At 43.7% G+C, this 24,135-nt stretch overlaps 2 protein-coding genes across 7 annotated transcripts in view; one reads left to right on the top strand and one right to left on the bottom strand.

The window, feature by feature from the left end:
- COLGALT2 (collagen beta(1-O)galactosyltransferase 2) overlaps nt 1-15,851 on the bottom strand; it is a 54,821-nt gene extending 38,970 nt beyond the window's left edge. For 4 of the 5 annotated variants that reach the window (XR_015773400.1, XR_001332029.2, XR_015773399.1 and 1 more), the window contains exon 1: nt 15,558-15,851. Coding sequence is in view for 1 of the 5 variants with exons in the window: in XM_005531320.3 (XP_005531377.3) it covers nt 15,558-15,793 (236 nt within the window). In the remaining 4 variants the exon portion in view is untranslated. Of the gene's footprint in view, nt 1-15,276; nt 15,403-15,557 lie in introns of those variants that run through there. The other variant, XM_014260036.2, reaches the window with a different exon arrangement.
- A 4,020-nt stretch (nt 15,852-19,871) lies between these two features.
- The window catches only part of TSEN15 (tRNA splicing endonuclease subunit 15), a 46,900-nt gene continuing 42,636 nt past the window's right edge, over nt 19,872-24,135 (top strand). For both annotated transcript variants that reach the window (XM_088060619.1, XM_005531306.3), the window contains exons 1-3: nt 19,872-20,142; nt 20,782-20,863; nt 22,195-22,330. In XM_088060619.1, coding sequence (XP_087916745.1) covers nt 19,978-20,142; nt 20,782-20,863; nt 22,195-22,330 — 383 coding nt within the window. In that variant the 5' untranslated portion in view covers nt 19,872-19,977. The remainder of the gene's footprint in view (nt 20,143-20,781; nt 20,864-22,194; nt 22,331-24,135) is intronic.

Below are 24,135 nucleotides of genomic sequence, written 5' to 3' on the forward strand. Positions count from 1 at the left end.
ACGTTTGAGGCCTGACCTTCCTTCTGTGTCCATCTTCTAAGCAATTTGCAGACCCTACTCTTCACCACCTGCACAAAGCATGGTCCCCTCCACCACCCAAGCATGCAGCGGTTGTGTGAGGCACCAGCCAGGGTGATGCCCAGGGTGCAGTTTGCTCCACTCACACTCCACAACGTAGCACAGCCAGAAGATAAAGCACCCAAGTTAGTCACAGACTCAGGAATGCCATATTTTTGCCTTTTCAAGGATCATCAGAGCTTCAGAAAGCACCCATGAAAAGTAACCCAGACAGAAACACAAAACTCATTTATTTAATCTCACATATGCTGGGATCAAGGAATCAGCAACAAAAAAATCAGAACTAAAGTGTCAACACTGGAGATCCAACCAGCTCTCTCCTCTCAAGAATCAGTAACTTAATAACCAGACCAAAACATAATCCCTGCAAAACCTACGAGACACACCTACAACACAGAGTATTTAACAACATCAGACCAGACACTCCTGCTCCAGACATTCCCCTGCTCCACTGCAAATTCAAAGCACATAAACACAGCAAGGTTTCATTACCCTCTTCCTGGCACAGGTTTCCCTTGGCATACAGGAATTTATGCCAAACTTTGCTTTCACCAACACAAAACTAACACACTCATCAGTTAGTTATTTTAGAGTTAGACTTTGCTGAAGCCAGCACAGAACTTGAGACTTCGTAATTTCGGCCTAATTTTCCTCAAGTAGCCAACTACCCTGGAAAACAGAGGTTCTCTGAATTGCATGGAATGGTACACTGTTTGAAAATAAATGGATTACATCATATTTGCTGGCAAATGGCTGAAAATGTTTTATACATAATTAAGAGAGTAGAAAAACAACCACTGCAGCCAAGCAGGTAAAAATATACTCAACGCTTACAGATGAAGTAGAGAGTTTTCCTGGATGTATATTTCCTGGATGATAATTTTGTCCATCCCATTTCAGATGAAGAAACAGCTGAAAAGATGACAACCTCCTGTGTTGACAGGAATCTGAGTAAGAGGGGACAGAAAACAGCAAACACCACTCTGCTAGGATGAAATAATGAATTTATCAACTAAAATCTTCTGAAGTTTTTCCAGATAGATCTTATAGTGCTCTTTCTTTGAACAGCTAAGTGTACTCATCTGCAATGTACCTCTGGGAATGAGGCAATGTGAATCACAAAGGCCATGCCCAGAGGCCCTCAAAACCCACACCAAGGGTCTCAACCTTGCACTGAGACAGCACTATAGCTTAATTTTACAGAGAGAGAAACAAAACCAAAAAGATTAATGGATTTTCACAAGTCACAAAAAAAGGAGTGGGTGTCAGGCTGGGAATGATAAAATAACCTAACTCTCCTTCCAAAATATACACTGAAATAAACTACAGATACTCAGCTTTTGTAGAGCAGTTTACTTAGCACATTCACAGAGTATTTGTCAGACTAGTTGTATATTTCTGTCCATGGCAATATCAAGAATAACTTTTCCTCTAAGTTGCTTTTTAAGAAACTCTTACAAACTCACAAACAAAATCCCTCCTCCCATACAGGTATTTTGTCTCCAACACTGGAAAAAAATAACACTCTGAGTTTTTGGATAAGGGGGTTCCTGATTTTTAGGGTTTAGAGTTTTAAAGCAGTGAAGCACTAGTACAGGAGAGAAGAAAAAATTAAAAGCTAAGTATTTCTGCTTTAAATTCCAAATACTTTGGGCTAGGTAAAATTTCTGGATCCGAATCGCTTCAATTTGTGAGAGGGATACAGAAATCCACACAGTGTCTCCTATGGACACACATGCGCTGGACACATGGCTGCTGTGGGGTCAACACACAGAACATACTACAGATGTTAGGGTCAGAACACATTCTCTCTTGGACAAGACTGACTGGAATCAAACTGATGGAAAACTGGTGCTGTGCTGATGGCTGACTTACTGCTAAAGGGTAGACAAAGAAAAACAGTGAGGTCTTTAATCTTGTAAGCTATAGGCTCTGCAGCCCTCTGTAAGTAATGCTGTACATTTCCCACTCCCAGCTAAGGAAATGGGATCATGAAAACAGAGGGACACTTGGAGGATGGGATTGCTTCCTCTGCAGTACCCAACATCACAATTCTCCCTTCTGTTGGTCTGTTCTCTTTGTGTGGATTTCAGGGAGCAATCACTGGACAGGGACAAATCTCAGGGAGAGCCAAGCACTGAAGGCTGCATCATCAAGTGTGGTGTGGAGAAGAATACAAATGCACAATTTATCTTTTTAAGGTTTAATCCTAACCACAAATGCACAGTTTGAGGATAGGTAGTATGCTCCCCCATCACTGCCTGGATGTAAATAAAGAGAGGAAATGGGCACTTAGGTCTTTCGGCAGCCAGTTCCTAGGAAATTGGGTTACTGGAAGCCCCGAAAAATGCACATATGCCTTTATTCTGCAGAGCATGGTTCCTCATCATGCTGTTTTCCAATGGGAAAGAGTCCCATCTTAGCTATCTCCATTCCAAAGGATGAAGTGCATGAGATAAAGTTAGTTCCAACCCCAGCACACAGGTGCAGGTGTTGGACTTGACTGTTCCCTCAGGGGACAGGGACATGTCAGGGACATGCTCTAGTCCAGGAGCCCTTGCATGCATCACAACACTTACCCAGCAGCGTGCCCAGCCTGGACATTTCAGCTCCCTGGGGCTCTGAGGGAACTTCAAAGACTGGAAAACTGAATTTTTGGAATACCTCAGCACAAGGCATTGCTGTGGTTGGAATGAAAGAGTAGAGAATGTTCAGCTTCAAGGAACCCACAGTCCCTCTGCTGAGCATGCAGGAATCCAGTCCCAGGCTCTCTCTTTGCCAGGGGTAAACACCATCCTAACCCCAATGCCAGCACTTCACAGTGAATAGCAGATAATATGCCACAGCTTCTTATACACTACAAAATATGCACCCACATACAAAATAACATAGATTGTGTTTGAAGACTTTGGGGTTTACAGAAATGTGATATATCAGCAGATAAATTGAAATCTAATGGCTTACTTTATTTGCTGAATCTATTAAGTTTCTTAGGAGTTATGTTCAAAGGTGTTCAACAGATCATTTAATATGATCTACTGCACAGTTCAGGCAAAGCATCAGCTAATGGCCCCATATGGAATTCAAAGATTTAGCATCACCTGCCTGACTCAAAAAAACCCCAACAAAACAAAAAACTCACCAAAAAAACCCCAAAAAACAACCCAAACCAAAAACCCACTGAAAAAGCCCCCACTAAACCTCAACCCAAACAAAATAAAAATACCCCAAAAAACCAAAACCCCAGCACCTTTTTAAAAAAAATTATTTTCATCTGAAACCATCTCAGATCCTTCTTCTGAAGCCTTTCAAATAATCCCTCAACAGCTCCATCTCAAATCCACACAATAGCAGCAACAGATGTTCAACATCAGCTTGCAAGGGAACAGTTGATATATCATTGAAGTATCAGGCCACTAGAGGGACTTCTTAAATACATTAAATAAAGATAGTTCGTAGAAAAACAGAGGCTGGTTCTGTCTCCTTTGAGAAATCATTCTGCTCTTAAACTTCTGCCAGTTTATCAGTGGCTGCAGTTGGGTGGAACTCTTTTAAAAAAGAGTTCCATTAACCTCTTTAGATCATGTAACCCAATACAAGATCTAATGAGCTGAAATCTAGGGTTTTGGGCTCTTTATTCTGGTTTCTTCCAAGTATATTCTTAACTTCTATGCCAGCACAGAACTGGAAGAAATATACCTTTCTTGGGTCAGCAGACCTGGAAGAAATACTTCCTCCTTAGTAGGAAAGGCTGGATGTTTGGTCCTGTTATGTATCCAAACTATTAGATGTTTTCCTTAGCCTCTGGGTTATCCCAGAGGTGTCTTTGTAGTACCCAAGAAGCCACACATCTGCAGGAGCTAAAGGAACCTGGTCACCTTTGTCAGGTACCTGTCGCTCTATTAGGAACGGCTGGGATTGAGCAACACAGACTCTCTAGGAGTCGATCAGGAGAATATTTCGTAGTTTATTACTTCAGCCCTGTTTTATAGACTGATACGTGGAAAGTACAGAAAGGAAACTCTTATTGGTTAGCAAATTACTACATTACCATCATTGGTCAGTGGGGCACACTACCCCCTGACTTTCTCCTGCAAAGAAAACAAGGGACAGACAAACAGCACCTGGCAAGGCTGTTTTCTGTCTCTGAGGATTGTTTTGAATACTCACATGGATTTCTCAGGCTAGCTCCTCAGGCAGGACTGAGAGCTATGTGGCCTGTAATTTCTGCAGGCTCTCTGTTTCTGAGTTAGACACAGAGTCCACAGGTACCCACCTGATTACTGACCCGATTACTGCTGGGAGATGTAACACACCATCATTTCTCCTTGGAGATCTCACTCTATTGGAGAGGTAAAAGACCTGAGACACATTTCTCCTCAGCAGATCTCTGTGGGACACTGACTTTATTCTTGCTGTCATCTGTGATTCTGATCCACAAGCTCTGCAAGCAACAAGAAGTTCTCCACCTTGCAATAGTGCAACAGAGCAAACCTGAAGGTGAGTGAAGCTCTCCACAGGTAGACTTAACCAACACCACTGCACAATGAATTGGTGAGTGTAGAAAAAACTCCTGCTTAAGCCCAGCCTAGCCCTGAACACATATTCCTGCCCCTCTTAAATCTGCACCACATACACAAAGACAGGCTGATCCAAAAAGCCAGATGGGAAGTTTGTAGGCAAGGCTGCTGGAAAGCACCACTGACAGCAGCTCAATTTTTGCTCTGTGAAACAAAGCTTCCTTCAAGGCTAAGGTATTAGGCAAAAAATCCTGGCAGCAGCCTTCATTTGTATGAAGTCAGAGCAAAGTTCTGCCAGTAGGCCATGAGCTCACTAGTCTGAAATAACATCTCATTGACAAGAGTTTTTGTGGGAGCAATAATTTGTTTGTGTGAAAAATAAAGGGAGAAGGGGGAGTGAGTGTACATTAGGAGTGATAAAACATGTACCACAAACACTTAACTCAGTAACTTAATTTCTGTTTAAAATTACGTATGATAATTTCCATTTAAATCCTGCTTCAAGTAAAAAGAATTGAATTAAAAAGAAATCATAAATCAAGAAACAGTATTCAGCACCAGTGACATTTTCACATTCTAGTCACACCTGAACTTATTTCAGACTGGTGTTTTGAAAAACTAGTGCAACCATAGTCTCTGACAGCCAGAGCCAGAGGAAGAAAATATTTGAGGAGGCAAAAGACCCAAAAGCAATAATTATTCTCTACCAACCAATTTAGAAGAGTCTGGGTAGGCTCCTCCAAAACCCTGGAGCCCATCTCAAAGACAAATAAATGGAAACCCCATCCAGGGCTTTGTACTGAAGGAGCACATGTTATCTGGAGCAAACAGGGGCAGCATCCAGAGACTGATTTATGTGAGTGAGTCAAGTAATGCTAAGGGAGTAAGACTGGGAAAAAGGAGCACAGTACTGGGCTACTGCTCTGTTGTTCCAAGAACTGATTGTGCTAAACCAGATACAAACAGCACAGAGCAGTTTGTCCAGCACATCCAGTGCTTGGTCCCTACCAGTAGCTGGCTCTTCTGAACCTCCAGGGCCTGAATAACCTGCTTGTATCTCAGTCTACAACAGCTTGGAACTCCCAACCCCAACCCTCACCTAAGATGTCCTGTGTAGCAAAAAGGAACAGAAAGGATTCACCTCTACCAACATCCCACCCCCATCTGAAAATGCTGAAGGAGTTGCAGCCAAGCCAAACTAGAAGCTATCGAGTTCCAGTCACTAAAAGTACAGAACTCTAGCTAAAGTACTTAGAGAAACCCTCTGCACATGCTAAGAGAGAAAAAATGCCATCCAGCCAAGTCAACACCAATCTGCTTCCCAACTCTGCCAGCATGCCGACTCCACCAGAAAATTCACATATCCAAATCTTACTCCTCACCACAACCCTCTAAGGAATCCCAGTTCAATCCAGGGACATCACAAGGTCCTATCAGACACTCCACTATCATCAGCCCTTTTCTTCATCAGTAGCATCTGCAGAAGAAACTGGAGTTCTCAAACTCTTCCTGCTCCCAAGACCTAACTTCATTTTAATCCCTTGGGCAGCAAGGGATCATCTCCATAACACAGGAGATTATCTGACCTTGCTCCCTACTGACACCACTACCCCTTCTGACTTTTTAAGCCTGTACAGCCCATCAGTAAAACAGATCCTTGAATATTTAGATTTCCAAACCTGAAAGCTATTCCAGCGATATTTCCCACTGGTAATTCTAGCCAATTGTACCCAAGAATTCAGGAGAAATAAAATGCAGGCCAGTAGTTCCTGAAGACACTAAGACTCCTTTTAATCCTTCAGCTTACAGAAAAGAGAAATAGCTTGCCCTTTACTGTTTTTGCAAAATTAAAACATAAATCTTTACCCTAATCATGCAGTTCTTATGATGACATATCTTTCAATGTCTTTTTTAATTAGGATTTTTGTTAGTCTAGTGTAGTGACTTTTGCATATAACTGCTGTGCTTTTCACTGAATTGTAAATATTTTTGTCATTGTCTTTATGAGTTACGGTGTTAATTACAAGTTCTGGTTAAACTACAGGAATGTACATGTTGTCTTCATTTAAGAAGAATTTGTGGGAATAAAAACACACCCTCGATGGACCATAAGGGGGACTCCCAGCATTAGGGTGCAGTGACCAAGGACACACTCTGGAACAACCCAAGGAAAAGGCAAAACAGCTCCCTGGAGCAGTTTAGCCAAGGACAGAGCTCAGCACCTGCTCTGCACCCACAGCACACACCAAACCACATTTCAATCTCACTTACGTACTTTGTTTTTCTGGTTCTCTTTTAGATGCGAACAGGATGTAACATTCCTGCTTCCTCATGTGAACTGAGGAGTGCTGATGCTTGATATAGAGAGGAGAGTCTTGCTGCAAAGCTTTACAGGTCATGTAAAGCTCTTTGCCTCCTAGACATAAACTGTAGAAACAGAAGACATCTCTCACAGCTTTTCCTATCCAAAATCACACTTCCTAGCTAACATCTTTTTACAACTTGCCTGAAGCAGGCTTTTGGTTACCTAATGTCCAGCTACAGGAACTTCCTTAAGTTCACTTGGCTGAAGTCTGGTAGGGAATAATTCACATATCTGAGCTAAAATACAGAGGAAAAAAATCAACCAACCAACCAACCGAAAAAAACAAAACAACAAAGGGTTTGCATTTGTCAGAGTTTTAACATTTACCTTCCTCATCATAATTAGCAGCAATGCTGGAAAACCATCTTTTCCTCCAATCCTGAAATGGTCTGGGTGAGAAGGACACTTTAAATGTCACCCAGTCCAACCTCCCGCAATGAAGAGATACATCTTCAACCAGACCTCCAGGTTGCTCAGAGCCCCATCCAACCTGACCTTGAATTTTCTCAAGTACCTTGTAAGGACAAGAATGATTGAAAGAACTGAAGAAATAACTCAAACAACCTTAAATTCTCATTCTACCCTCAAAGGTACAACGCAGCACCCATTTTAAAAACAGCTGCTGAGCCAGCAGCAAAACCAAGGTTCTGACCTGCTAACTGAAGAGGTACACACCTGCTATCAGCTTCAGGATACAAACTAACCCTTCACAGGTAATACAACCTCACTGTTGCTACTGGGCAAAATTCAAACCAGGCTGCAACCATACATAACCTTCCCTCTGCAGAGACATCAAAGCAGCAAAACTAAGCAAACGATCCTTTTAGAGTCAAGGGAAGCCTGTACTCCATGTGAGGAAAGGAGAAAAAAACATAATTATAAATCATGTTTTTCTTCCTCACAGGAAAAAAATCTTTAAAAAACCGAAACAAAACACCAAACCAACAAACAATTCCCTTTTGAAGCTGAAGCCTTACAAAACTGATGTGAAAAAGCTTAAATGAGCCCTACCATGGCACTGTAGTTTACATGGACTCCCACTATCTTCTGCTTCAGTATGATCCTCATGAGCCTCAAAATCCTGATCAAGATCTGCTTAATTTAGAACAAGTACGTAATTCATATCAGTCCATCCAGACAGAATTAAATGTAAATAGCTGGAAATCTATTAATTCCATGTATTACAACCACTCAGGCACCATGGATGATACAAAGATCTCATCAACATCTATGTTTTAATAAATCTCTGGAAAAAGAGCAAGGGCAGACTTTGGTGAAGGCATATTTCCATCCCAAAACCACATTATCAGCCTTCATGCTGTTTTACCTGATTCTATACAGTTAGTTACATGTTAGTAAGGGGAAAAAACATACTGACAACTTAAATGGTCAGAATGAATGCAGCCTTCACTCCTGAGTAAGGTTTCACTTCCCAAAATGTCTAACAGCAACCTTAAATAAGCAACCACTTCTCCCAAAGAAATATAAGAAATTCTGCTTTACAGACCGTTAACATAATTTCAGTCCTCTGCAGTGAATTCAGTCTAGTACAAAATTTAGCCTTTTTTCAGCAGTGCCACATCATGTCAAGACAAGGAACAATGTATTATGTTTCAAACCTAAAGCATAAAATTTTAATGACTGAACTCCATTCGAAAGTATATACCAGATCCACAGTCAGATGGAAAAAGTTTAAAATCAACATGGTGTTATTAGGCTCCCTGTCAACTTTTTTTTTCCAGAAAGAAAATTTCAGTCATTTTACAGTAACAAAAGTTCTCTGGTCCAAGGACAAAAGATAGAGATATATAGACAAATGCATGTGCCTGCACACACAACCAAAACTAATAATTTCATGCCTAAAAATTGGATTCAGGCACTGTATGAGGCAAATTGTACAGAAAAAAAGGAAATTGTGTTTTTTTTTAACTGATGAGCTTATTAGCAGTGCCACATGCCAGTATGAAAGAGCCGGGCATTTTACAGAAGAGGGCGAAAAATCCACTTCATAGAGACCATCAAAATTTCTTTTTATTCCTATCTTTCTTTTTCTTGAAATTTTGGTGCATATGGGTCCCATTTAGCTGTAATCCACCCCTGGCCATAAGCACCATCAACGTGCATGATGCTTTACCAGAATAAAGGAAATGAGATGCATAGAAATAGACTGCAATAATATGAAGTCTGAGACATCATCCTACAGGAAGGAAATTCCAGGCTCTAACAGACAGCACCCCACATCACCTTGGTCCTCTCTTGACCCTGAAGCTCAGATGAGCCTTCTGGGATGAGAGATGGCAGCAGTGCTGGGTGACGTTCTGCACACCATGTGTATCACAGATCTGTTTTTAGAGAATTTTGACCCAGTGCATGAAGACGTTTAGTCCCAGGGGACTCAGATAAATAATTGCAGGTATGTGATAATTTATGTAAGAGACAAAAAAAGCCCTTCAATCTCTGGCTCAGGACAAATCCGTTGGTCTCCTCAGGAAGGGCCCTGCCAAACCTCCCAGAGAATGACCCCTCTCTAGCTGCAATCAGACACCTGGGTCTCTTCCTCAGGAATCTGATGGGCAGTGACCAGGCAGCTTTCTGAAGAGATTACATGTTCCATTTAAGAGAAAATGTGAAAGAAAAAGGAGAAAAAGTAGTTGGAACAACAACCTTTATCCCACAGGTCTGCCACCCTCAGCCCACATGAATTCCCAAGACAGTCCTTGACAGTGACAGACTGCCCAGGGATTGTAGAGTCTCCATCCCTGGAGACATTAAAACCTCAACTAAAACAGTACTAGGCAGCCTTCACCAGAGCTGGCTTTCAGCAGGGACCAGCCAGCCTTTGGAGGTGCATTCCAGCACCAACCATCCGAGAAGATCCATGCATTAGTTCACCTGGAAAAGCACTGGGGAAGGGGAGACGGCTTTCTCCCTGTAATATGAAGACGATAGCAAGAATTGGACAGGCTTCCCCTGGATCAGACCTAACTGATCCCTACTCCCAGATTTGCCAGAAATAAGGAGCTGAAATAGCTGGTGTGCCAAGTACAAGTGAAATTGACCATTTTTTTTAGGGGCCAATTAACAGGAGCACTTAACAGCCAATTTTGGTTGCAGCTGGTCCTTAGATCCACAGTCTCCCACCTTCCCCGCAGCTGAAGGTGGTTCGAAAGACAGGCCAGTGCACAACCTGGGCAGCGTGGACTGGATGAGGAATCCCAACCCTGCAGGAAAGACAAGTAAGGGATGAAGTGGGATCCTGCCCTGGACAGAAATTAACCAGGTGACTCCTTGAGGTCTTTTCATCCCTACTTTGTAAATATGAAAAAAGACAAAAATATCTTGAAAACTGTATCTTCCTAATCTTTTAAAATATCCAAAGGCCTATCATAAACAACAGCCTCTGCTACTGACCTCTGTCCTGCTGTTTCTTTTGGACAACAGATCATTTTATTGGATTCCAGTCTCTAAACCCACAAGCTGCACTACAAGGCACCAGGCAGCCTATGACACAAGGGACAGATACACAGGTAACAGGGTAGACCACTGTCTCAAAAGGTGGGTGCAGCCGAAAGACTGCAGCCACAATAAATGGTTGCATTTTCAGAGATACAGACCATGCAGGATTCAGATATAAAAAATAATTAAACACACACAGTGCTCACTATGCTTACTATACAGAACTCTTACACATTTCAAGACATCAGTTTTATGGTATTATCCCTGTACCTCTGGAGGGCTATTTATTCATTTTATGGTTATAAATTATATTTTCTTTTTGCTTATAAATACCAAATTATATTTGCTTTTTTCTTTTATCCCAATAGTCACACTGCTGTCTAGTGGATCCTAATATAAAGTGTGGGATAAGATGCTTTTTAATGTCATCACAAAAGCATCAGAATCTGGCAATTTGTGACAACAACAGGGAAAAATAAAGAAACTCCTGCTACCCTGCACATTGCCATCACACAGCTCACGCCTCTTTTATGGCTTCTCTGCAGAACTGCAATTTTTAGCTGAAGAATGGTTTGTGTCTTGCCATGCAGATCTCAGCAAGGCACAGCAGTAATTTTTCACTTCCCTTCAAATGTTTCTGCTGAATAATTTCATTATATCATTTGCTTCAGTTTGCCAAGACTGAGATGAGGGAGAGAAACACAAAGAACAAAAATAAAAATAAGTGATTATGGATATTGGGATGGAAACAGCCCTTTAGCCTCCCCTGGTTTTCCATTTTTATGTAATTTTACTGCACCTTGGTGCAAAAATTACCTTAGCACAAAAGTATTCATAACTGACATTTCTTGATTCTTTTATTCCCAGTCTTGATAAATTCAAGAATTTAGTGTAGGTTACTTTACCCTTCTACCCCAATCTCCCCAGCTATAAATTGGAAGTATTCACTCCTTTCTTTTGATGCAGTCATCTAAATGCAAGTTCTCTGGCAGAAAGATTCTCTACAACATCTTGCACAACAGGAATGTGATCTTAATTGCAATTCCAAAGCTGTGCAAATCTCCTATCACTCTTGACCCTTCTTAGTCTATGACTATTATTAAAACTACATAATAAATAAATTTAAAGTATCTACAAATACAAACAGGAAACTAAATCCCACTAAAAGTTAAAGGATGAGCCAAGTGAAAAGTCAGTTAATTTCTAAAACCTATGTTTAATATTGCCACATGGAAGTCACAGCACAGGTGAGCACATCTGAAATGGATGCAAAGCACCAGTGGACAGAAGCAGGAGATGCAGAGCCAGCAGACTGGAATGTCAGCATTCCTAAGTGATTAATAGTGACCATGAAGATTAAAGTGACCTCATTGCTCAAATGGAGACAAGCACAAAAAACACAGGGTGTTTGAAAGCTAACACTTCCCTGTGAGTAGTAACAACCATTAAAGTTTTAACTGATGCCTGCATCTCACTGGAGTTTGCTCTATGTGGCATTTTTTTACATTTGAAAAGTAAACCGTTAAAGAATAAGAAAATGCTCAGATATCATCAACTAGTTCCAGTCTAATAATATAAAATTATTGAATACAATTATACTGATCTCATCAGCTTATATTTTGAGCTTCAACCAGTTCTTTTAAGTTGAAATTATTCCCTCACTGGAGCTGCTACAGTACATCCCTTCATCTCTCAGCTGGGATTTATTCCACCTTTCCACCTGTCTCACTATTGTTGACATTATCATTTCTGGAATATAAGCATACTCTGATCCCAAAAGCAGGCATGGATTTTCAAGCACAAAAGGAGCTAATTACTGCTCCCAAGTACCAACTCATTTATGCAGGCATACCATCCCCAGGTTACTAAGAGAGGAGAGAACAGATAACCCACTAGGATGAAGCAAAAGATGAAATTACAGGCAACTTTTTTTTGCTATACCATCACTTAATATGAGACTAAGGAAAGTGTAAGGCAACATGATCAACTACTGAATACATACACTTTTAGACTGTCTACTGCAGCCAAGATGAACCTGCCTGACAAGCAAACACTCCATACCTGTAGCTGACCAATCTCAAATAAACAATCAGCATTGATAAAGCTCAAAATAAAACCCCACAACCTCAGCCCACTAGAAGAGAGGGTTGGGGCACGTTGACTAACTTCTGGGTCAATTTAGTCCAAGATACAGATCTCGTTCCCTCCCTTCACAGTTCTCCAAGCCCAGCACAAACAATGCTGTACACTTCCCCAGCAAGTTTCCCAGATGGGCTGGGAGCACAGGGAGCCCTGGGAGAAGCTCAGCCACACAAGCAGCACATCAGAAGAACCCTCTGTGGTTATGAAAAAGCGGGACTTGGGTCCAACAGCCAGGTTTTTTCTTTAGACTCTCACCTGTTACAGGCCCCAGCCCATTACCCACAGCACTGGGTATTTGAGTACTTGGAGGGGATGGCTGTGACCCCTCCTCCTCCACAAGAAGGGACAGCTGTTCCCTTCAGCATTGCACCTCTATGATGACATGAGACCCACTTCAGGTTCTGTGGCTAAAGCAGGCAGACTGCCATTCCCACTGGGATGGCTAGGTCCAAAGGCTCCCAGACTGCCTATGGCAGTCTGCCCCTGGAGGCTCAGCAGGACCAGGACAGAAACCTGAGCTGACCCAAAGAAACTCCTACTGTGAAGTCATCAACACAATCCGAGGAATCCAGAATGACCTGGCCTGCTGTCCCAGGCAAGGACAGCTGGGGTTAACACAGGCCAGGGACCGGCCCAGGAGGCAGCTCAGATGCAACTTCCTGCTTCTTGGGAAGGGAAGTAAGAAGGGAAGGAAGGGTTTAACTGCAAGGCCATGGTTCCTCCGTGCCAGCTGGCCCCACACCAAATGGCCTGCTCAGCTCATTAGTAGTCAGCAAGTCCTTCCAAAGCTGCTCACAACCACTTTCAGAATTAAGTCATAATTAAGATCAAAGGTAAGAAGGGAACACAAGGCTGCCCAGCACACATCTTTTGCTCAGTATCAGGATAACAAAGCTTGAGATTAATTGATACAGACTACACAGAGGAAATTCAGTGCCTGCTTCAAACTCATTATCTCTTAACCCATCTTTACTGTCACTCATAAAGCTTCCACCGTATAGATTGGTCAGAGGAATCCACTGTTCAATTTCAGCCCTCTAGCTATGCAGAGAGAGCATATGGGAGCCTGAGAGATGTTTTTAGTTTTCATTCTCAAGATCTACAGCTGGGCATTTTAAAATGCTGACTTACTCAAGAAAATGCTTAAGTAGAATATAAGTGGCAATGGAAGAATGCAAGTCCATGACAAACACCACTCACCTGCCCTCCTCCCCAAGCTATCCCAGTAACACAGGGACACAGGTAAATCTTGGAATTCATCTGCTGAAAGGACTCTGTCTGAAATACAAGATGCTTCCAGAAACTGACTGAATGGTTTCATTTGTTCTCAAGAGACTTTATAGATATCGTGAGCTTGCTCTGAGTGGGTACTTTGTGTCCCAAACATTTCCAGCTCTGGAAAAGCTCGAGTCTTATTAAGGAACGTCTCCAAGGGATTACTACCACCCCACAGGTACCTCTCACTCTCTGTGGCAACTCAGTGCATCCTCAGAACTTCTTTTTCAGTAGCTGTGACTATTTTAGTCACTCTCATTTAATAAATCTTGACATTTTTATCAGCAGATTTTCCAGCTTAGCCATGCCTTGTGTCTGTGTACAATCCTCTTAAATAGGGAGTGATTTCTTATAAGAACCTTTGCATATTTTAAATTATGTTAAACTAAGTGCCCACAAATACTTCCACGCAATATTGCAGAAATCTTAAGTCTACTGAGGATAATGCAAGTAATGCACAGTTGTACAACAGGAAAAGTTGTAGAGCCAACCAATCATCTGCAGGACTTAAAAGAAAATGAAACAAACCCAAAACTTTGCACTTGATACAGCGAGAGGCAATTCAGGATGCGCTCTGCTTTGGTGATCAGGACTGTATTTACAACTCCCACAAGTCTTTAAAAACACCGAGCTCAGCTGAATCACAGGCCATATGGGGTCTGATAATAGCTGTTTTTATCCACATCTGCTATGAGGAAATCTCAACTGGCAAAATTCCTACTGATACAAATGAATGAGGAGTCACAGATCTACACAGAGAGGAATGTGAAATTACCTACTGCTACACACTAGCTTATGATTCCACAGTTGTGTGGGACCCTGAATTTGGCCTGAGAGCACAACTTGCATTGTACACCTGCAACACGAAAAGAAGGGGGAAAAAAATCAACCAAAAAAAAAGATGATCCATGCACTGATGTTCTGCAGAGCCCTGTACCTGGAGACAAATTACAGCCATGTTACTGAAGCACACACAGAAAGATCTGTTCAATGACACTTCAATGATGTGACTGGGAGGAAGGTCCCCTCATCCCTTCAAAGTAAAACAAAACTTATATTAACTTTTTAAGTTAAAAGGAGCCTCACCATGGACTTTAGCGAACTTTCAATCAAACTCTACAGAGAAAAAAGAAAATCTTTTCGGAGTTCTTCCAAGGAATCCTGTTCCTTCCAACACTTATGTCAGGTTGAAAGACTTTTTTTTTTCTTTGGCCCCCTGCAAAGGCAGACTGACCAGTTCCCAAACTGCTTTAATTCCTCCATCCCGACCCCTGTTTGACCCCCGCAGCTGCCCCCATGCTGAGATTTCTGAATACATCTTTTAATCCATCTTCCAGCCTGGCAACAATGCTCCTTTCAATGCCCACCAGAACCTACCCAGCCCGCCCGCTCCCCAGCCCTGGAACATCCCGACCAGCTCCCACAAAGGCCGGGATTTACCAGCTGGGAGCCGGCCTGTGGAAGTTCTCCGTGCCTGTGGATTTGGACACATGCTCCGGCGGTGAATGTTCCCAGGCTCCAGGCCAGCTTTGCTGGGATAACTCATCACCCTGCCATCCCAGCAGACACCGGAACGGACGGCGAGCTTTCCCCGGCCACCACAGCACAGCCCCGGCTCCTCGGGAGGGCGCAGCCCCTGCCCATCCGCGCTACGTGGGCGGAGTGCCCCAGTCCCGGCTGCCTGCAGAGGCCCCTCTCCCCGCACCGCGCCCGGCCCCTACCAGAGCGCGATGCGGTTCTTGGGGTAGCTGAGCCTCTCGATGCAGCCCAGGACGTACGGCAGCGTGTGCGCGGCGTTGCGGGCGAGGATAGCGAGCAGCACGGTGGGCTGCAGCAGCCTCGACTCGGGCAGCGCGGGCGGCTCGGGCCCCGGCGGCTCGGGCGGCTCAGGAGCGGCTCCGCAGCCGCGCAGCAGCAGCGGCAGCAGCAGCAGCAGCAGCGACGCGCTCGCAGCCATGATGGGCGAGGGGCAGCCGCGGAGCCGCCGGCAGTCCAGGCTCCAGCCCGTGGAACGCGGGAGGAGGAGGGGCAGGGAGGGAGGAGGACGGAGGAGACGAAGGAGGAGCTGAGCAGCGCCACTGCCCTCCCTCCAAGCGCCGCTCAATGGCCCTGGGACCGCCCCGACTCCGCACTGCCGTCGCGACTTCAGGTGCGGAATTTGGTGCGATTCCCGCCGTCCCCGGGAGGCTGCGGTTAGCGTAGCTGCTCGGCACCCAGGGTGAAAGCTGCAAACCCCACATTTCTCCCCTCGAGTTTTGGGCTTTAGAGAGGCTTTCGGAGTATTGATGCTAACTCTGAGACATTCGTTTGCTCAATGCTTACGGGAAGATCGGAATTAAAGTAACTTTGAGGTTTTATATCAGAAAGTTTTTTACAAACATCCGCGGAATATCTGTACGAAGTAGCTGCACACCCCACACGCATCCCACGTTGCAGGAAGGATGCACTGTTCCAGCTGGAACGCAGCTGAAAGATTAATACTGTTAGAGTCATAGAAAGGCTTGGGTTGGAAGGGCCCTTAAGGATAATATCATTCCAACCCCCTGCCATGGGCAGGGATACCTTCCACTATCTCAGGTTGTTCCAAGCCCCATTTAAGTGTGAGAAACAACGCTCGCTTTTTAAAGGTTTATTAAACCGTAACATTACAAAAGACTGAATAAAGACAAAAAGCAGCGCTGGAAGTCTCCGTGACCAACAGCCACATGCTCATTTACAAAATGGATGCTCTGCCTTTTATACCCCTAGCTCCTCACAGAGTCTTGTCAACTCCTTCTTTGCTGTCCATTGGTGATTATTTTCTTACATCTTGATTGGAGGTCAGGTGACATTATGCCACGCCTCCTAGTAACAAGCCGGCCCTCCCCAAATGTCCTGACTACCAAGGCCATGCTGTGAAAACAGTACAAGGGGGAGGGGGAAGAGGGCTATGGGACAACATATTACAGTAACAAAACTATACATCTACAATACTTCTCTTAACATACACATAATAATCGTCACTTAATTGTGAGAGCCGACTATCGCATTATTCATCTATAACACAATCTGGCCTTGGACACTCTCAGGGATGGGGCAGCCATAGCCTCTCTGGACAACCTGTTCCAGGGCCTCACCACCTACACAGGGAAGAAATTTTTCCTAATATCTAATATAAATGTACTCTCTGTCAGTTTAAGGGTGTTCCCCTTGTCCTATCACTATCTGCCCATTTAAAAAGTCACTCTGCCTCTTTACTATAAGCCCCTGTTAAAAATTTGAGAAACTCTCTCAATTTGTACGCATCTTCCTGAATAATTAGTCCAAATGTGTTCCTCCTGTTTGCCCTTCACAACGCCTTTATAATTGTCCTTCTAGAATGATACATTAATGAGGCTTTTCTTTCATGGTTAGTTTGCCACATGTTGCTTTTATGCTTGGATTCATTAACCAAATAGAAGGAGCAGCTTTGCAGCCTGTGATTAGAGTTTCACAGGAGCCAGCACAATCCATGTGCACAGAATTCCACTGCTGCCCATGGGACTGCTCACATTTGGAGGGTGGGGACTAATGCCACCAAAATATATTTGATGTGGAGGTCTGGAAACTGGCAATTTCCATCTGTTGGACACTCAAGCTGGGTCACAGTCCCGATTTTAGGCTATGTCAGCAGAAATAAGCCCTCCTTTGTCTGCCTTTGCCAGAACTCTGAGTGTGCTTTTACCCTGTGCAGCCCTTGATGTCCTCAGTGAAATCTATACTACCTTCAGCTCTTTTCAGACTCCTCTCTTCTTTTTATTCTGTGAGCAGCATCAGAGCCATAATGATTTGCTGGGGACAGACAAAAAGACTCCAGCAGCATCCCAAAGCCAGTAATTCGCACTCCAAAGGGAAGTTCCCTCACTCACACAACTCCTTGTGCTGGCTGTGTGCTGTGGAACTCAAAAGAGGGAGAGCAGCAGAAGCCTGAAACATGAGATGTTCTTCCTTGCAGAAAAGGAAGGAGTCAGCTTCATCTCCCAGTCAAACACAGCTTGGTACAAAGTTTGGAGAGCTCAAGTAAACAGTTACCTGACAATTAGTATCATTCCAACACCTGCAAATGTGCATGACTTTATGTCCACATACAAAGAAATCTGTACTTATTCTGACTTCATTATTGGTGGCCAAAATTATATCCTGTGGGGTTTTTTAAAACCCAGACTCCATCCTGCTGTGACAAGACAATGAGCCACTCTGTGGTGAAATACTTTAGCTTTGAGGAAGAAATGGCTTTTTGCAAATATAAGTCCCACAGAAATCAGTTTAAGGCATTTGTTTTGAGAGGAATGATGGATTTCTCTTTACAAACAAGCTGTAGGTCTGCTGATAGATGAAACTGAGAGATAAAAGAAACAATAGGAAGGATTCCACTGATTGATGAATGGAAAAAAGATATTTGCCTTTACAAACTGTAGGTTTGCTGATAACTGAAATTGGATATTGAAAGATGAAAGAGATAATGGGGAAACACCATGATTCTATAAGAATTAAAAATTAAGAGGGAGGGTTATGCATTAGAGGAGAATCTTAGGTATCAGGCATTCCGGGAAGTCTGTGCCTCGCAAGTTCCTCAGCCAGTGGGGAAAGAGTGAGGGACACGCAGCCGGGAAATTAGGATAAAAAGGAGGCTGCATCCTCCAAAAATCGAGAGACCCCAAGGGAATGCCCCATGGCCTCTCCTTTTATTCAAATAAAGTAAAAGGGCTCCTCTGTCTCCTTTTTGGACATAAACCTCTGGTGTTTGTGGATTATTTTTTCCAGCAGTTTCAGCCTTCTTTACACCAAACAAAGAGATTCCAGTTATGACAACTGTCTCTGACAGCGGCATAATCCCTCGGTTTGGCAGGTGACAAATTCTCTCTGAGGCAGATTTATTTTAAATTAGATTGTTTCCCACACTGAGGAAAAGAGAGGCTCCATCCTGCTCATGTAAATTGACTCATCTATAGGTTGATGTGGATCCATCTCCTTTCACTTGGTTTTTCACCTCTAAGAACTCAAACCCATCCAATTATTTTCCCAGCAGCTGAGTGAACCACTGTTGCCAACTCTTCCATGAAAATCTTGGAGACTGGATTTTTTTATCCCATCTAGCTATCTATTCTGTGTCCAGGGAATTTGGAGTGCTGGCTAACACAATCCTTTTTTAAGCAGCCAAAATGGCGGCTCATTTTACCACAGAATTCCTTGAATTAGATGAATTGATTAGATGACTTCCTGCAGCTACAAACCACATACAAATTTATGCGTTACATACATATAGACCAATTTTCACTGATGCTTTATTATAGAATAGTCAGTGTTTGAAATTTATTGGAAGAGTCACTGAGACAGATGTAGCTGATAAGCCAGACCTGGGACACTTGGCATTAGGCAAAGCATGTTCCCATTGGAAGTCAGAGATATTTCTAGTAAAGCAGTCGTTTTAATGGCAATACCTTGAAGGCATGTCCCTTACACAGTCCCCTTATGCAGTCTATAGAAGCTCTGGACACTGCAGATTGATAATGCATTCCTTGCTTTGGAGCATTTAGAAGAAGACACTGTGAAAGGAATACATGTGGGGTATATACATACATACATATATATATATATATGCGTGTGTGTGTGTGTGCGTGTGTGTGTGTGTAGTGTGTGTGTTTGTGTGTGTATCTCTGTATCTCTGTGTGTCTTTGTGTCTGTGTGTGTCTGTGTATCTCTGTGTCTCTGCATGTTTGTGTCTCTGTGCATGTCTGTCTCTGCGTGTCTGTGTGTGTGTCTGTGTCTGTTGGTGTGTGTCTGTGTGTCTCTGTGTGTCTCTGTCTCTGCGTGTCTGTGTGTATCTCTCTGTGTCTGTGTCTGTGTCTGTGTCTGTGTCTGTGTCTGTGTCTGTGTCTGTCTCTGTGTCTGTGTCTGTCTCTGTGTCTGTCTCTGTCTCTGTGTCTCTGTCTCTGCGTGTGTCTGTGTGTGCGTGCGTGTGTCTCATTTAAAGGGTTTAAACAGGCGCCTTTGGCGGTGGGGGCAGGGAGGTAGGAACGCAGCGCAGGCGGAACGGTCGGAGTGGTGCGGCAGTTTCCGGGGGAGCGGTAGGGTGCGCGGCGCCGCCCGGAGTGAAGCCGCGTTGCACACAGGCGGGAGAGGATGGAGCCGGTGGCTGGCCCGGGCTGGAGTGGCATTTGCCCGGCGACGGGGGGCGAGGGGGACACCGATTCGGGTCAGGAGTCCTCCGCGGCCGGGAGAGCCCTGGGGGCACAGGGCAGCTGGTCGGGGGCGGCTGGCTGCAACTGGATCACGATTCACCCCACGGTAGGCCGGGACGGGGGTCCCTTGCTCTCTCGGGGTCTCGTTTTCCCACCCCGACCCCTCAGGATTCCGCCCTAGCGGCTCTCGACGTGCACGTGGGGGGTCCCCCCAGGAGGGTTCTGCGGGGAGATGCCAATATAATCTATTATATTGGGTGTATGGAGGGGGACTTCGGCCTGTAGGGTAGTTGGGGGATGCCACTGCCAGCAGGGGTGGAGGTTATAAATTGTGGAATCGCAGTTGGGAATCGTAAATGCCTTAAACTTCGACTTCATCTTAATTTTACCACACCGAAAATATGGAGGTGTTTTATTTGGCCATCGTCTTATGTTGATGTGTTGTAGCAAAAATATGTAAAATTATTTACCCCCAAAATAGGTAAAATTCCCCAAAGCTAATGCTGTTCTAGAAATAGTTGTGATTCCTCTTGTGTTTGTTTATTTTGCTTGCTTTTCCTACGTGCTAAAATATGGGGAATGCAGAAAAAAGGAGCTTTTGAGATACTGTTAGGAAACAAGTCTGCTTTTTGATTGCCTTAAAACTGGTTTGAAACTCCAGTGGCTTCGCTGGCTATAGAGATGTTGTGTGCATTCTTAGTTTAACTTGTGCCTTCCTTTGTCAATGTTCCTCTTTGTGTCTCAGTTCACAGAAATGATGTCACTTGATGTATCTGATAGCACTCAAGTCTACTCTGCATTTTTGGTGTACCTGGACCTCTTAGAAGGTAAATCGGGGAAGTGACTGTATCCCAACAAATGTCTTTGCCCTTAGGAGCTGTTAAATTAAATTAATTGTTTGCACTGGGACAGGACCTTTCCTTACAAAGTTCTTGGTGCCCATTTTGAGACTTTTTGTGCTGCAAGTTTCTATTGTCTGCCTTCCTGGAGCCTGTGCAAAGATGAGGGCCCATGTCATCCAGAAGTTCCAGGGCAAAGGCAGTCAGCATGGAAAAAAAAAGTGAAAGAGGATTAGGGGAAAGAAAAGGAGTGTAGGAAGGTGAAGTGACAAGTTCAGTGGTTGAGCTTGTAATAGTTCTCACTTGTAGATTAATGTGAAGTTACTCAATTATAGTGTTTCACAAAAGTCACCATTTAGCAAATGGCTACTGTGTGCTGGCCTGTTATCTGGAAAGGCCAATGATTCCTGTAGCAAAGAAGATAATTTGTAAGTGTGGTAGCAGTAATTTATAACCATTGTAGTAATATTATGTAACAATATAGTAATTTATAATAAACTGTAGGTGTTGTGCTTAGGGCCGTGGCTTGGTGGAGGAGCTGGTAGTGTCAAATCAGTGGTGGGACTCCATGATCTTGGAGGGCTTTTCTCACCCAAATGGTCCTGTGAAATCCAGTGTAGTCTTCCGGTGTCTGCTCAGAATGGAGCAGAGTTATGTGATACATAAACTTCTGCCTGGCTTCTTCCAAGTTGGCTTTATTGAAAAGGGACTGTGAGTAGGCAGCCAGCCAGCCTAAGAAAAATTTTTCAGTTTTGCTTGGAGCCTGGCGCTTCTCAAGGTCAGGGAAGGGAGGGATTTTACAGTCCAGAAATTGCTGCATCTGTTGCTGTTACACCTCTGAAGAAAATGTCTTAATAGTCTTTAAAAGAAGATTTCTGTAGTTCTGCAGCAAAAGCTTCATCCTTATCCCTTCAAGCAGGAGATTAGAACTGTGTGTGATTGCTAACCATGCTTTTAGTACCCTGCTGCTTCACAGTTCAGGGTGCCGATGAAGTCTAAATTTGAGTTACAGTGCTTCAGACGACAAAAGCTGCATGGTTTTACCTTATTTTTGCCTTTTGTAGAATAGTTTTGTCAGCCAGATTGCTGTTCACCATCCATCAGTGCAACTCGAGCCAGCAGGCTGATCCTGCTCCATGGATTTCTTTAGCCAGGATTGCTTCTCAGGAGGGGAATTTGGCAGATGAGTGGAGTTTTCCTGTGAAGAGAGGGAGGGAAACAAAACCTTAGATATTAACTTAGATACTGCATTTATTATTTGAGTGATTAAAACTTGAGTTTTGTGTCCTGCCCTTCCCATCTCCAATGAACATTTCTAGGGAGGAACTGGCATGAGGTGCAGCCTGTGGGAGTTGAAGAGCTGCAGCTGGTGTGTTTGCATGCCCGTGCCAAGGAGCAGGAGGCGCTCCAGGTGATGGTGCCGGTGCCTGCACACATCCTGATCAGCCATGAGAGGTGAGAGCATGCTCAGTGCTTGTCTTGGGTTACCACTGACAGAAAATGGAGCACAGATACATTTTACAGGCTGGTGATGGCTTGGTTAAGAGGGGAAGGAGGAGGAAATAGAGGAATATCAGAGGAAAACAACTTGTCAGCCTGTAAGCAGTGTTATTTTGGGTTCTGCAGACATACAGGCAGCTTGGAACGTTAAGGAAACCTCAGCTTTGCATCAGTCTCTGCCTCTCCCTGTCTGGAAATCATTACTGGCGGTCAAGCAGAACGTGATGCCCACTGATAAACACTTCCTGTTGTCTGGAGTTGCATACACAGCTTATGTTTTGAACATTCTTGTTCTGATTTTGTACTCTGGGAAATACACAATGCTTCCTGAGTTGCTGGACTTGAAAGGACCTAAGTGGAAAGAAATCCTCTTGGGGCTGCCCAAGAAGCAGCTTTTTTTTATTGTCAAATTTGTGGATAAGCCTTGTATGGTTTACTTTGCTTTTGTTTTCAAATTATAATTTGGCTACTTTGAATAGGAAACTCCTCTTACTTTACATCTAGAGTCTCATGTGCCTGTGATTTTTGGCTTAATTTCCTCACACATGCAAGAGCAATTCTTCAAGCAGAAGACAGCACAGCCATTGATTTGTTACATTAAAGATACAGCCTAGAAAATTTCCACTTCAGTAGTTTTACAGTCTATTTTAACTGGCCCCTAGAGCAGCCACAGACACAATTTACTCTGATAAAGGCTGCCTTCTCTGACTGGTGTTTACTATATGACTCTGAAGACCTGAACTATTTCAGCAGCATCATATGATTGTACATTTTTCAGTTTCTTCTGTTTCCACTCCTGCTAGGAGCTGGCTCAGGGCTGGCTTTGCAAATCTTACTGTTTTTTGCTGCTTCCTCTTGCTCTGTGGGCAGCAGCCTGACACAGTGGTAGGTAGCTAATTAATTGCACTTACTAGATGTGTGTGTGCACTCTAAGATGTTTTTGCTTTTTATTTTGGGTTTTAGAAGTGACAGATCAATGTCTTGCTAACAGACTTTTATCATAATTTTGCTGTTTGTTGGGTGAGGGGGAAGAAAATTATTTACTAGATATTGATGGGGTTTAGTACTATTTTTGTGCTGAAAAAAGTATTATATTTGCCATTGGTCAATCATTCCTGGGGGCTTGGTGTTGCAGAGAAATATGATGTGATCTCCGTAGCAGAGGAAAGCTGCTGAGAGGCAGCACCTTGCAAGGTGAAATGCTGAGTGTCATCCAGCCTGTCTATAAGTAGGAGGTGTGCGTGCGTGCGTGTGTGTGAATGTGAATGAAAGGGACATGCTGCAACTCTCAGCTCAGACAAGATTTTAGGTGGAAATAGAAGGCAGCCAGTGAGGATGTGGGATCTTTGAGGAATTCCACCTACGTGCTGAGCTGTTGTGCTTGGTTAATATAGTGTGTTTCCACCTGGGCTGAAAACTTGGATTCCTGGCATTGGGTAAAGGCTAGGAGTATGTTCTGATTGACTTGTAATGACAGATACTCCACTGCATGCATGTCCTATCTTTTACTGTGTCATTGGATCTTTTCACAAGGAGCCTCTGCACTTGTTTGTTCTGTGGTGATGCTGTTTGCTCTGCCTCTGGCACCGGAGTGTCTAGAATCCGGTACTGGAAGGATGTGTGGAGAGGCAAAGAGTGAATGCATCACATTGATTAAAAGTACAGTTTGTGACTCGGGTTTGCTGCAGAGCAACAACATAGGGTGTATTGTCACTAAAATTAGCTGAATCCCAGGCTGCAGTGCCAGGTATGTCCATAAA

The sequence above is a fragment of the Pseudopodoces humilis genome, chromosome 10, assembly GCF_049639895.1.
Source record: "Pseudopodoces humilis isolate 2021_Gansu_Grassland_sample_001 chromosome 10, ASM4963989v1, whole genome shotgun sequence".
Lineage (NCBI taxonomy): Eukaryota > Metazoa > Chordata > Aves > Passeriformes > Paridae > Pseudopodoces > Pseudopodoces humilis.